At 41.4% G+C, this 14,388-nt stretch overlaps 1 protein-coding gene across 1 annotated transcript in view; it reads left to right on the top strand.

Annotated features, from left to right (window-relative positions):
* NTMT2 (N-terminal Xaa-Pro-Lys N-methyltransferase 2) overlaps positions 1 to 9,292 on the top strand; it is a 29,814-nt gene extending 20,522 nt beyond the window's left edge. Inside the window, exons 3-5 of the mRNA XM_005528670.3 lie at positions 328 to 503; positions 5,911 to 6,160; positions 8,512 to 9,292. Of these exons, the coding sequence (XP_005528727.3) occupies positions 328 to 503; positions 5,911 to 6,160; positions 8,512 to 8,786 (701 nt within the window). The 3' untranslated portion in view covers positions 8,787 to 9,292. The remainder of the gene's footprint in view (positions 1 to 327; positions 504 to 5,910; positions 6,161 to 8,511) is intronic.
* Positions 9,293 to 14,388: the final 5,096 nt, after the last annotated feature.

The raw sequence follows: 14,388 nt of genomic DNA, 5'->3' as shown, positions 1-14,388 counted from the left end.
CCACAGCTTTTCCAGGAAAAATCAGACCACTTCATGTCCTCGGCACGTGTGTTCACTTCAAACCTGAAGTGATTTTTCACTGCCACGAAAACATGATGTGATGGTTGAAATGACTTCTGAACCTGGAAAGCACCGAATTTGCATGAGGAGAGCTGGATCCCTTCGAGGTCTCGTAGGATTCAATCCAACGCCTTTCCTCCACCCGTTGCTGTAGAAACAGATTTGGTGTTTTGAAGGCTCAACTTAAGTTTACAGGTCTTCATCATCAATCAACTAAGCCAGAAATATCTGTCACTAACCATAAAATGGTGATTTATCTGCTTGCAGTGAAACTTTACGCTCTGACAAGTCAAGTCATCAACGGGGAGATGCAGTTCTACGCCAGGGCCAAACACTTCTACCGGGAGGTGCCCGCCACGGAAGAGGGAATGATGGGAGACTACATCGAGCTCTCCAACACAGATGTTGAATCCTCCCGGGAATTCCTCAGGAAGTTTGTTGGGGTGAGTCATTTAAATCTCATCTTCTGCAAGAAGCAGTGGTGACGTGTCAGAAATGATGTGCAGGGTGCCCAGCCACACCTGATTTAAATGGCACCGTGTGTCACGTTCGATTTGCAGAGGTCACCGCTGTCATTGGGTCTAGTCATGTGTTCTGCCAGGTCATTCATCAGCATGAACACACATTTTGCCTGGTCTTACATCGTTATTGACCTGATTTGCATCCTTTTCTAACGCTCCCAAGCTGCAATGAGGATTGTGCAAGGAGTTCTTGTAGCTGGGTTTGAGCGAGGGATTAATTCTGAGCACAGGACTGGGACCTTTCATGATAAAATCTTTGTTGGCTTCACTGGCATATTTGTCTGTGCAAATTCTTGCAGTCCAGCTGGGAAACTAGCTGAGACTAAATGCCCAGTTTCTGGTTTGCCTATTTAAAGCTATTTCTGAGAATGCTGCAACAAAACCCACCATCTCCCACACACTAGAAGTACATAGAATAAGCTACATATTAGGCAAAATATTTTTCCTTAATCATTCCAGTGTCACTGAACATCTTTTCATGCAGATTGCTAAAGGTCAGGATGTAAACATCTGGAAAGGTCTGCTTTGGCCTGAATGGCAAGGAGATGCCAAGTGGGATTTTAAAAGCAGTATCACTTTGGTACTTAGGTTTCTGAAAATCCTGTTGAGTCCTAAAACTGTCTTTGGAAATCTGAAAATCTTTAGAAGTGTGGCCTGATGGTTTTGTGACTGCCCTTCCCTCTTCCCAGGGAAGGAGCCCACTAAATCAGCTCAACAGCAGTATTACATGTTAAAGAATCCACAAACAAATTTGTTAACTTCTCCTGCCGACAAAATGACTAGTTCTATATAATGCTACCATAGATCTTTAATTTTCTGCTCAAATGCACAAATTTGGGATAGCCAGATGACCTTTTTTTTAGCTTTAACGATTCACTGTGGGAAGAAAGCTCAATAGGTTAATTAGATGTTGTATATGGAAAAAAAAAAGGGCACAGTTTAAATGGATTGGAATGGAAAATGAGTGTGGCTTGAAAACATAAAAATCATGCAGAGCAGGGGAGGGCAAACGATGGCAAAGTTTGCTGTACCCGATAGAGGGAGACTTCTGCGGTCATGAGCCAGCAAAACACAAGTGAATAGCTGCATTTTTCCATATCAACAAATCATTTGTATCAATGCTGAGGCAGAAGAGGCTTCTCAGAGCCTCCCTGTATCACAAAATGAGAAAATACAAAGGAGGTTCAGTAAGGAGCTGAGCCCGACGGTAACATTTCTGAATGACGTTTCTGAAAGCGGCATTTTCAGAAGAAAAATGAAATGCAATCGAGGCACATTCCGTAAATTTTATTTAAGGCTTGTTTTAAGGACATTTGTGGAATTCAAGTGGTGCATAAGTGTGTGCTCAGGGGAAGAATTCACCCTCCCTAGACATCACATAGATGCAGTTTCCTGCAGCAGGTTTGTGTCGCACTGTTACGCTTTCTCCTCTCCAAGACCCGAAAAGGAAAGAAGTACAGTCTGTGACAGAGTTTCACATGCCAAAAAGGAATCATACCCAATGCATCAGCTGTGATGACAGATCCAAAATACTCCAGAGCAAAATTTCTACTCCTATAATTAGCTAGGGATAGAAAGGATACTCTGAATGGCCAAGATCAAACAAGAAAAAAATAAAAAAGGAACAGAAAGGTCTGCACCTTTTGCTTATTCTGATTTAGTTTGTTAAAGCCTGTCCTCTGTTGAGATGTAGTCAATTGATTATGTACTTACGGCTTATTTTCCTTTCTTACTACTGAAATTTGAATCCTGCTCAATCAAATATGGATATTTAGTGGCTTTCTCTAGCAGTGACTTTGTAATAAAGCTAATGAACTCCTACCAAGTTTATGCCTCTATGAATATTTTTTAATGAATTTTAATAAATTTAATGAATTTTTTTATTTTTTTTAAGTTGATAAAGATGGAAAAAACCAATCTGCTTCACCCTAATTTTTTTAAGATAAGTTTAACAAAATGGGAAAACAAGAAAATTTGTTTCAGATCAACTGAAAATTTTTTTTTTTATTTTTTCACCTTCTGAAAAACTTTCCCTTTTGTTTTCAAGAGCTCAAGTCAGTTCCTAAATAAAAAATAGGAAAATAAATAAATAAATTCCTAATAAGTTCCTAAATAAAAAATGCCCTTTGGAGATGAAAAGTTGACAAGTTTAGTTTCTTTTCTCCATGAAAATTATGAGAAAAAAAAAAAAAAGTACTTTGACATGTTCAACATTCTTTCCCATGTTTTTTAAGAAGTATTCTCTAGATTTGAAATACCAGCTTCACAGAGAGTTTCATTCATTTAAAACTTTACATTCTGGCAAAAACGGTGCTCCCTAAAAAAAAAAAAAAGAATTCTTGCCCGGTTCCACTCAAATTACCCTTCTTGAGTTAGTTTGGCTGGCGTGGAAATGCCACACAGTGACATTTCCCTTCCATGACTGATGTTGCATACCTCCAGCTATGGCATTTCTTAGCATGATCCTCAGCCCCACTGTAAATTGAGCTACAGATTTCTTTACCATTGGAGAATTTATCTTGCCCGGGCACATGGAAGGAATTACAGAAAGGGACTGAGGGCTTCACTTATATTTTCTCCCGACTCCTTCGCGGGCGAGTCGAACGGAGTTGAAAGTGCCACTGTGCTCGAGTTAAGAGGTTTTATGTGTGTGTGGGCAGAACTCAACCCAAGAGCAACATGGCCTGAGCCAGCAGTGCTCTGCAGACAAGCTCCAGGCTGTCTCAGGTACAGGGTTATCAGCACAGCTCCAGCCCTGCATATTTTTGGCAGCTTGCTCGTGCCTCGATGTCCACACGGCCACCGTGTTTCCAAGCGCCTAATCCGGAGGTAGCGAGTGAAAAAAGGAAATAAAGAAAACAAAGGAGGCATTAATTCGGCATTGGTTGTGAGCTGTAGGTGTGTAAAATGTTACAGATGGAGATTATATTGACTTTATGGCTCCCTCTCTGCCCTCATCGCTTTCTCCCTCTCTTGCCCCCAGCTCACCTGGCGTGATTGGTTACTTGCTGAGTGAAAACTTCTTGAAAGTGATTTTTCTCCAGTTTGATCAGGGTGATAGAAGAGATGTTGTTGAAAATGTGCTCTTCTTTTATTTATTTAGAAGGAAAACCACTGGGATTTTTTATCTATTTCTTGAACTCTGATTCCTTTTTATGTCCTACATAGCTTCACTGCCTTTTTGCTCTTCCAAGACCTGAAGTAGCACCAGGAACACTTCCCACAGCTCTTCTATTCAGAATGAAATTTATGAGTGCCCTGTTTAGCTTTAGAGAACAATTCTGGGGTGTATATGTGTCCTAAAGGACAGTGATTCTGAGTAGTGGGAAGCAAGTAGTCAGAGGAGCAGTCAGTCTCAAATTTTGAAGCCTGTTCTGGCTTACAGTTTTCACTTATACTATTTTTTTAAATAAGGAGTCTGATTTTCAACTCAATTAGACTTTTGGGAAAATGTTTGCCTTCCAAAGAAAATGTTAATACTCTGTCAAAGCCCTGAGCACTTCCAAACTGAAAATATATTAGCTGAACATGGAATTATGTCAACATTTTCATTACAAACGAAGCCGTGGTGTTTCACAGGGCTTCTCAACTGACTGCTCAAAGCTCTCACTCCTTTTCAGCAAAGTGTGGGATCCAACTTCATCTCCCATGACTGTTCCCTTTCCTTTTTCTCAATGGTTCACACAGAGATGTGCCATCAGAGGTCCTTGCTGTGTCGTGTCATGGGAGATGAATTCCCTGTTTTGAGTGAGGCACTGTGACTGCAGGTTCTGTGAAACACAAATGTTGAAGGAATTACCTGGTTTTTTGTCTAATTCTGTTGGTGGTTTTGGTAAATCATCCCAGTTTTCCCAGCAGCTTTCTCAAAGATTTTTAGTTAATCTCATCAGTGTATGTATCTGCCAGCCAACAGTATGGAAATCCACCTTGTAAAGATCCAAGACACAGTTCCTTCTCCTTTCCTGAACTCCTTGTTGCCTCTTAGTCTGGTCCTCAGTAAAAGCCATGTGCTCCTAAGTGCAGCCTGTGGATGAGGAATGGCTCCTATTTTCTGGCTAACTACAAACAGGTAGTCTCCAGAGCCCCAGAGGGTTGAAGGTCTGTGGACTCGTGCACACATCAGGAGATTAATCTTTCTGGGCATACAAATTGGGAGCAGCAGCCCTGGAGACTGGTGAGAGCCCTTGAGGGCCGTGTGCTCTTTCTACAATTACTCTGTGTAATCAGATGCTCTCCTGGGCTATTCATAGTCATGTCATTGACAGTGCTGTCCTTTGACCTTAATAATCTACTGAATTACCCACTGAAGCCTGGCCAAAAAAGTGTGAGCTACGTGATTTATGCTTGGTTCATCACAAAGGGGGGCTCTCCCAATAAGCAAGAAGGGCAAGACTCTTCCTGGGCTTGTTGCCTTTGAGAGCAGTGAAGTTGCAGCGGGGACTTTTGCCCACAGCTTTCACTTCACCACTCAGTTCCAGAGGACAGGGAAAAAGTGTTTACATTTGCTTTTAATATATTTGTTTAACAGATAGCTTTGGCCAGGGGAGCTCCTATCCCACAGTCAGTGCATGTGTAGACTCAGAATTTCTGTTTTACAGAACAGCAGCAGGCTCTTAAGAGCCATTTTATAGCTACAGTGGAAGCTTTAGGGGTGAAATACAGCTTTCATTATAAAGCTTCTTTTACAGTCCTTCATTACTTTCTCATAGTCACAGGCTTTGTGCCACATTTTTTCATGTCTGATCTCTGTCCAAAGATGACATTTACGAACAAAAAAGGAACGGTTAAGCAAAATCTAGTCAATCATCTTTCTTCTCTCCATGCCTAAAAGAGAAATTCTGTATATGCTCCAGCCCAAACTTCTTGAGTTGTCATAAGTTACCTGCCACTCCAAGATCTTTGTTCAAACACAATTTGAAAACTGCTTGCATGCAGTATTTGGTGGACACCTCCTTTTTTATTCAGCCTTTACAGGGCACAGAATGAGGCTTATCTAGCCACGTAGTTGCCTGTGAGGTGTGAGCATTTGAAGTTGCAAGGACTTTTACAAAGAGCAGTGGATCTTCTGAGAAAGCTAGGAGCTTGTGAAAGCCTCTGCCTCTTCTTACACCAAGCAAAAACTTCCTGTACAGCAGAAAATGCAACGAGAAGTCCCAGCAGCAGCTTGGGAATGTGACAGCCCAGCTCAGCTCAGACAGCAGTCCCCAAATCTCTGCTGATTCTTAGCAATCTCCAAACAGCCCTGCAAAGATAGGAAGACAGACACGGTTGCTGTGATTTTTTCAGGTGCTGTTTCTCAGATTTCAAATAATTTTGGTGTATCCCACAGGGGGTGGGGAAAGCTGGCACCAGCCGCGCCCTGGACTGTGGCTCTGGGATAGGTCGGATCAGCAAGCACGTCCTGCTGCCGGTTTTCCAGAGTGTGGAGCTGGTGGATATGATGGAGAATTTCCTGGCTGAGGTCCCCAACTACCTGCAGGGCAAGGAGGACAGAGTCGAAATGTATTACTGCAAAAGCCTCCAGGAATTCACGCCGGCCCCGCGAAGATACGATGTCATCTGGATTCAGTGGGTTTCAGGTTAGTTCTGCGTGATCCTCCTAGCCTGACATCTCACAGAACAGGCAGCCTGTGCTCAAAGGAGGTTCTCAAATCTTTGGGACTACTTCCTGAAGCATCATGAGAGACTTCCCTCAAGCCACATGCACAGAGGATACAAATCAAGTTGGTTTTTTCAGGTCACATATTGGAGAAATGTATCGGTTCCTGGAGAGCAGCCTGCATGCAAAGGTGCAGCTGAGAGGGAGGCCTTATATATGGATTTTCTGGAGTAGAAATACTCTTTCTTAGTTGGGGTGCAGAGAGGTACACAGGGCTGACCACACTTGTGAACAGTGGTTTCTGAATCTGCTGGTTATCCAAGCTTGGAGGTATTTCAGGAAACAGTCAGGAAAAAAGCCATTGGATTTTTCAGTGGATTGAAATTTCAATCAATTCCAGTTGGAATCACCAATACCTGTAAATCAGATCAGGTTTTATTATGTGCACTGATGTTTATCAGACAGGTTCCCTTAGCTATGTCCCACAGTAGCCCCTCCTGTAAGAAACATCTGCTTCTTCTCCATCTGCAGCCACCCCTGCAGCATTTAGGGCAATCAGATAATGAGGGCTATGTACCTTACCAAAAAATAAAAAATAAAATTCTTCACAGTGGAGAGAAGGTTTTCTCCTACTCTGTGAACCAAAGTGTCCATGGTACAGTTTCAGAGGGCAGAAGGAATTGTCCAAGAGGAGGTCTGAACCAATTGCTTCAGACCAGCATAATTTTCCCTTGTAGTTTTGCTTTTCTTTAATAATGAGTCATTGCAGTAAATGTAGCTCCTGCCTCACCCTTTGAGCAAATCCAAGTCAAAATGAGGAGGAATGATCTTAGACCTATCTGAGACTGTGCTGGTCAGATTTGTGGCTCCTAACTAAGGGAGCATATCATATTCTTAGTATAGACACAGATCTGAATCTTTTTTTTCCATCAGTGTCAAGGAAATATGGAGTCATCTTAATCATTAATCAAACTTTTACCCCTGTCTTGAATTTGGCTGAAATATGCCAACAAATTAATTTGATGGGGTGAGGGCAGGACTGTCTGCTAGAGAGCAACACCTCAAAGATCTCATTTTCTTAGGAAACTACACTAAAAGCCAAGTAAAGAGACAAATAAATTCCAGATTAGGTGTTCAAAAGCTTTGATCAATCCTGCCAATGAAATCTTGATTTGTCTTATGCATGCATAAGCATGTGAACCCTGGGAAAAAAGTAAAAGTGCAAGCTTACATTTCATCTAGAAATTACAGAAATTACAATTTTCCTTCAACTTGAAAGGTATTCAGCTTTAGGTTTTGGGGTTTTTTTCTTTCTAATTTTTTTTTTTTGTTAGGAGTGGTTAAAGAAACTTGACATGCTATGTCAAAATGTGGTTTTGAAATGACAACTTCCATTTATAAAAGAAAATTAAATAGTTTAACTAGAAAATACAGGTAATTATTTTTTCCGAGTTTTTCATTCACTTTCCAATCACCTGTCCTTGTTTATTCATGTTAGATATTTTCACACATGAGAGTGCTCATTTTGCTCTTCTCTGAGCTCTACACCACTCTTCTCAACAGAACTCCTGATCTTTGAGAAGGATAAAAACAGACTCACAATAACATATTGAAAAAAAAAGCACTGTTTTAAAATATATACACATCTGCAAAAATCCCATGGGGTATGGTGCAAGATGAGGGGTTTAATTAGCATTGTGGAAGGTCCATTCTTTGCTGGATCTTTGATCCAGAACTCCTCTGATGGGCATATAGTGCTACACAAAATTACAGAAATTTTTAGCAGTAAAAGCCAGAGGGGACTGGGATCATCTAGTTTGACCTAGTCTATATCCCAAGCTGTTCTGTTCATTCCTTTACCCTTGTGCTAAACCAGCAGTTTGTGTTCAATTAAAACATATCTTGAAAGATTCAACCACACTTGGTTTGAGGACTTCAAGAGGTGGTAAACCCCACTTCTGTTGGTAGTTTCCAATGGGTAATTGCTCACACAGTTAAACAGTTGTCACTTATTCCCTATATGAATTTGTTTGGCTCCAGCTTCCTGCCACTGATTCTTATTATAACTTAAACCAACAGATTAAAGAACCCTTCAGCACCCACTATTTTCTCCACTGTCCTCAGTGGCTTCTGTCCACATCTGTTGCTGCTACCAGTACGGATCCTAAAATACTGATTGGAATTCATCCTCGTTGATCTCATTGATTTGCCCAAGATTTCATAGTTAAATCTGGCAGGACTTGAATAATAATTTTCTGCAATAAACAGGCCATGGAGACTCAGATCAAATTCCAGCATGTCTGAATGGTTAATAGTTTTTCTCACCTGTAGGATATCTGACAGACAAAGATCTCTTGGAGTTTCTCATCCGCTGTCAGGATGGCTTGAAGGACAATGGTGTCATCATCCTGAAGGACAATGTGGCCAGGGAGGGCTGCACCCTGGATTGCCTGGACAGCAGCGTGATCCGAGACCTGAACATCCTGCACAGCCTCATCGAAATGAGCGGACTCACCATCCTGCGGGAGGAGAGGCAGGAGGGCTTCCCTGAGCAGTGTGTCCCTGTCTGGATGCTGGCCATGCAGAAAGGCCCTGGCCACTCCTGACTGCCCAGTGGGACTGGACTATGGATGAACCATGGGACTGGGAAGGAGAAAAGCACCTCCTGGAATCCTCCTAACTGTGCCCTGCTCCAGGGCAGCAACTCCTAAAGGGTCGGGAGAGAATGACAGAGCTTCTCCCAGGAACAGTCTGCTTCTAAATCCTACCTGCTCCATCATTCTTTCCATTTTTAAAAGCTTTCCTAAACTCCTTGTCAGATCTCTCTTCCATTAAGAAGTCAATAATGTACAAAATTCATCTAATAGAAAATAAGTAGATCTGAAGTTTCTGTATTAAAAAGTGTTAACTCATTTTGGGGTGTTCTGTATGAGGTATTAACTAGCCTGGTTTTTACTATGGCACTTAAGTCTTCTTGGAATTTAAGAAGGATCTGTCAGATCACTGAAACAGGAAATTCAAGTAACTTCTGGAAAACTTCACCCAAATTTTGACTGTCCTCTCTACCTGTACTTTAAAATATTTAAACCAATAATATAAGGAAAGTTTTATCTTTTTGCTGGCATCAGCTTTTGGGTTTTTTGTTGGTTTTTTTTGTTGTTGTTGTTTTTTTTAATTTCTGTCAATTTGGACAATAAAACAACCTGGTTAATTTTCCATTTTTAGGAGCTACTTCATCTTCCTGATGTTTCTGCTGTAGAACAATAGTGGTGCATAAGGGATTTCACACTCTGGGGGAAAACTTGGCTGACAAATATCTGCATGTTTGCATTGAAATTTTGTGAAAAGCTTGCCCCACATATTACATTCTGGAAAATATTCTTTTTTTTTTTTTTTAGAATGTTCACAGTGGAAACCACTTGAAAGCCTCTCTTTATTATTCATACCACTGTACATTTCTTTCTTTCCCACATTCATAACAAGTCTGGCACCATATGCAGAGCTAATGGGATTTCACAGAGCGTTAATAGTAAGACTATAAGAAGAACTAATACAGTATTGTATTAATTAGCAACTGTGCTAAACTGCAGAGGGTGTTAGTGTAACCCAAAAGCTATGATTTATATTCAAAAAGCAGCTGTATAAGCCTGGATTTGAAAATACTGACATGCAGCCCATCTCCTTAAGGCTCACAGAAATTATACATTAATCTTCTTGTCCTCTTCATAGAGGCAGAAAGTGCTGTGGGAGGACAGAAGTTCATTTTGCAAACAAATTCAGAATTCTGCTTCGTTCTAAAGATGTGAAGGGGGAAATTTTGAAATTTGTTCTGAGGGAAAGCTACACAACCACATTTTTCCAAGCTGATTAATTTTTTTATCCAGACAAAATCAAATGTTTCTTTCGAGTTGAACTTTTAACATAATTTCCACTTAAAATGTTACTAAGGCTTGTTCAAAAATTTAGAAATTAATGATAACATTAGAAACATTCTGACTTTCTCAGAATTTTTATCACATCTTACTCCCCTGAAATGCAATCCTGGCAAAGCTTTTTAGACTTTGTAAAGTGTTGCACTCTGACAAATCTCTCTGTGCTAGTGGAAAGGAGCTCTATAAAACATCCCTCACGTGACAGCAGGCACAACTGGCTGTGTCAAATATTGTCAGCTGTGTTAGATTAACTAAAAAAGAAGCCTGAAGATAACAAGATAAGGGAGCCTCTCAGCTGGATTTTAGTACACATTGCTGTGCTTTGATAACAAATCTCCAATTTTGATTTTAATTGCATAACTCATCTTCTCTGGCAATATGTTTGCACATGTTGAGAATTACCAGTTTATGGCAGAAGGCTTTTCTGCCATCAGCTCTTATCCAGTAACTCTTCTGTTAATGTTCCATTGCTAATTGTGGCATTAAGGAAAACCACACTGGTGATTTGGTGAATATTCTGGCATTTCTCCTAGCCTGGAAACCTGTGGTTCCCACGACACAGATGCTTCTGAATGTTTTGACTAATTCTTCCATTCTGATCAGCTGGTATTGGATGGAAATTGAGTAAGTAACATTTTTATCAAGAAAGAGGCATCAGTCCTGTGGTTAGTAACACCCATGAGCAAAAAGAAGGGAATATTTACATATTTTCTTTTACATAAATTACAAATTAATTTGCCCTTCACCATTTTTTCTTCCAGCCAGAGACATTTGCCGTGGTGCAGAATACTTGGGGGCTGCTGGAGATCCTTTTGCAGGGGTGTCTGTGCCAGGCAGGTCTCAGTGGTGTTGTCACTGCAGTGGTGAGGGAATGACATCGTGGAAACGGGGGAATAAAGAATCTTATACAAATCTGAACAGCTGCCAAGTCTTACAGGGCACAGTGTATCACCTGGTCATGTACACACCAGAGTGGGTGCAGTTCAGTAATGAGAGGTGTAGTTCCAAGGTGGATATAGAATGCAAAGTGGTTCAGGATGAAAAATGGAATATAAATGGCTGGTGTGGTTACCAGTGAAATACATTTTTCAATGTAAAAATGTACTTCCTGTGTTTTGTGTATTTTTCCTATTAGAATTTCCAGGATGCATATACATTATATATATAATGAAAATTGGTTTCCTTAACTATGTGAGAAGAGAGAAAAGCAAAATCTTAATTTAGTAGAAAAACCCATATTTCATGGTTTCCACATTCCTGGAAATTAATGTTTCATGGCTATGTTGCTTCCACAGTAAAATAGTAAAGCTTTTCTGGTGACATAATGAATCCCAAGAGTAAAGAAACACAAGTCCTTCAGGAGCTTAAATGCATGAGAAAGCTGCAGACTGAATAATATTTTGGTTTCCTCCCTTTCTGAGGCATATTTTAGTTCAAGAACCCCCAGTCATCTAGTACAGGCCACTCTTAAATGTTCCTTAATTTGGGCAAGGGCCATTCTTGGCTTAGAAATTCAGGGTTGTCTGCATTTTACCAATAGTATATTATAATGATAAATAATCACAAATTTCAAACAGAAGATTTTGCTTAGAAATCATCTATGTATCGATTGTTCTTTGGTGTTCAGGGACTGGATAGTCAACTCAATGGCTCTGCCTCAACTTCCATGTTATTTAAACCATTCATGTAAAGAAGTCTTTAGCTCCTTGGATTGCAGAGGGGGTTTCAATCCCATTTGTTTGGTGCTCATTTAAGACTTGTCCTGATCTTGATGTTACCAGAGATTTAACCCAAGATCAAGACCCTGTCTGAGACTCACAGAACACTGAGAGTCCTTCAAGCTCAAGTCCTCATTCACCACTGACAGGTGATTAGGGAAATACTCAGCTTGCCCTTCAATCAGATCTTCCTCCCAGGCCATCACACCAAGTAAAGGCTTAGCCAAAGCACAATAAATCCCATTTCTGCCTGGCCACCACCCAAGTCCTGGTGTCACTTGGTTTCCCCATATCAGGTCCAGTGCTCCTATTCTGTGTGACTGAAAGCCAAGTATTTATTACCTTTGTTATAGGAATGTGAGCCTCAAGCCCTGGCCATAGCCTCCAAACACCACTGCAACCCCACAAAATGTAGAGAAACAATTTGTTGCAGCATTCTGACCAGCAACCCCAGCCATGCAGCTCCAGCAACCATCACAGCTCAAGCTGTTCATGTTCCAAAAGCAATTCAGACATTGCAAATGTCCTTTTGTTCCTGACTGGAAGGGAGCACCATCATTTTGAAGCACGCAGCTGAATGGATGTGCTGAAATGCTTTGTTTCAGAAGTACTGAAATTATATCAGATATTTTTAGCTTGACTTTCTTGTTCGGATGTTTATATAAGCTGGTTTGAACTGAGATGTTATGTGAGGTGACAGTGTAATACATTACATGGCATTGAAATAGAAGTGAAACATCAGTTTCCTACAGAATCACTAATAAAATCAGCACATTCCCTATCCCTAAATTTAGTGAAACAAGTCAGCAATTTCCAGAGGAAACTGATTTCAAGAGGAACAGCCCTGTCAAGAAGCATTTCCCCAAGCTCTCTTTGTCCAGACCTGTCCCATCCACTCAGGCAGCTCAGCACACCTGGTCTAGGAAGCAGCCACTGGAGCCTCTTTGACAGGCAAGAAGAGGCAGCTGACACCCCCAGAGCAGGACTGGACTGAAATCAGAGCTTCCCCTCTCTCCAGTGGCTGTGCAGTGACAGCACATCCTCGTTACAACCAACTCAGCATCTTCATTGTAATAAACATCAGGGCGGTGTGGTCGGAGAAGCTGTGGCCATCAAAAAGAAGGCAGGGACTTGGAAAACCAAACACCCGCCAAAAATCAGTCATGGAACCAGCACACTGCATAGCACTGCCTCCTAGCTGGAAAAACCTTTGCCAGTTAGTCCACCAAGAGCCCTGAGTGCCTCTGTGCCATTCACTTGGTTTTCTCCCAGAGTGCTGACAATGGCAAATCAGACAGAAGGCCTGTCCAGAGCAACTTCACTCTTTTGTGTGATTAAAACCAGTTGTGCTGCATCCCATCCTTCTCTTCCTTTGATGCTTCTTCCAACTTGCCAAAGAAAATTCTGCCTCCACTTGCCAAAAATTATTTTTTTTTTCCTGTGGACATCACCACATCTCACTGAAGTTGAACAGATTATCTTTGGTTTTAAGGAGGAGGTAATTCTGAGAGCAATAACAACATTTCAAACGTGCAGGTTAATTCCTGTCATTTCCAAGTGATGGCAAGTAGGCACCCCCAGACCACTGTACCAAACAAAGCTCACATTCCCATCACCATAAATAACAATATTTGTATGACACCATACACACCCAGGCCATGAAGAATGGGGTTTATTGTGTTTGGGATAAGGAAACTGAGGCACAGAAGGGTGATCTGGGCAGCATTACAGCTTTACCTATGTGAGTGAGTAGCACCTTTACAAATCAGGCCACCAGAGGAACTTACAGAATGTTTTGCAGGGAGACATAAACTGATTCTGTGCTTGGAACAGATTGAAACAGCACAGTTGTGGTTAGCCTGCTTAACCCAACCTGAAATGTTCCCTAAAGAGAAAGCTCAGGTTGAACATTATGCTCAGGAATATTAACAGCTTCTGCTCCTTTCAAAGCATTGAAACAACAACCCTGTGTATGCCTGCAGCAAAAATTGAAACACAAATTTGGTGAAAAGTCTCTCTTCTCTGTATCTCTTTTCAAAGAAATGTGGAATTTGCAGGCATTTCAACCTGTTTTGGTATCTAAAGGCTCCTGAGATTAAGGTTTTTTTGGGGGTATCTCCATTCAACTGTGCCTCTTCACAGTGATTTGTAGGTACACTGTTCCTGCTGCAGTGGGACAGGAACTGCTGTGTGATCAGGATCCCCAGCTACCCAAAATAATTCCCTGTTTGCCAAGGGAACTGTTGCTGGATCAGCACTGGATGTCATCTGCTCAACCTGGCCCCATCCCAGGACTCCATGGCAAATCCCCTGGGTGACATCTGACATGTCTCGCTTGTAAAACCCGCTCAGATCTTGTCCCAGCCTCTTGGAATGAATGCTGCTTGTGTCTTAAGCCTCTCAGTCATGTGAGGATTTTGTAATGTGGGACACAGCATCGGCTGAACTGACCTAAGCACCCTGTGGCTGCCTTCTGCACGGCTGCACATGTTCACAGGTGCTTCTCACCTGATTTGGACATCTAAGAGAAACTCCTCTGGGGTTAAGGCAATGTCAAG

This window comes from Pseudopodoces humilis, chromosome 10, assembly GCF_049639895.1.
Source record: "Pseudopodoces humilis isolate 2021_Gansu_Grassland_sample_001 chromosome 10, ASM4963989v1, whole genome shotgun sequence".
NCBI lineage: Eukaryota > Metazoa > Chordata > Aves > Passeriformes > Paridae > Pseudopodoces > Pseudopodoces humilis.
Note: the sequence above shows the minus strand (reverse complement) of the source record. Positions and strands in the feature narration are given on the sequence as shown.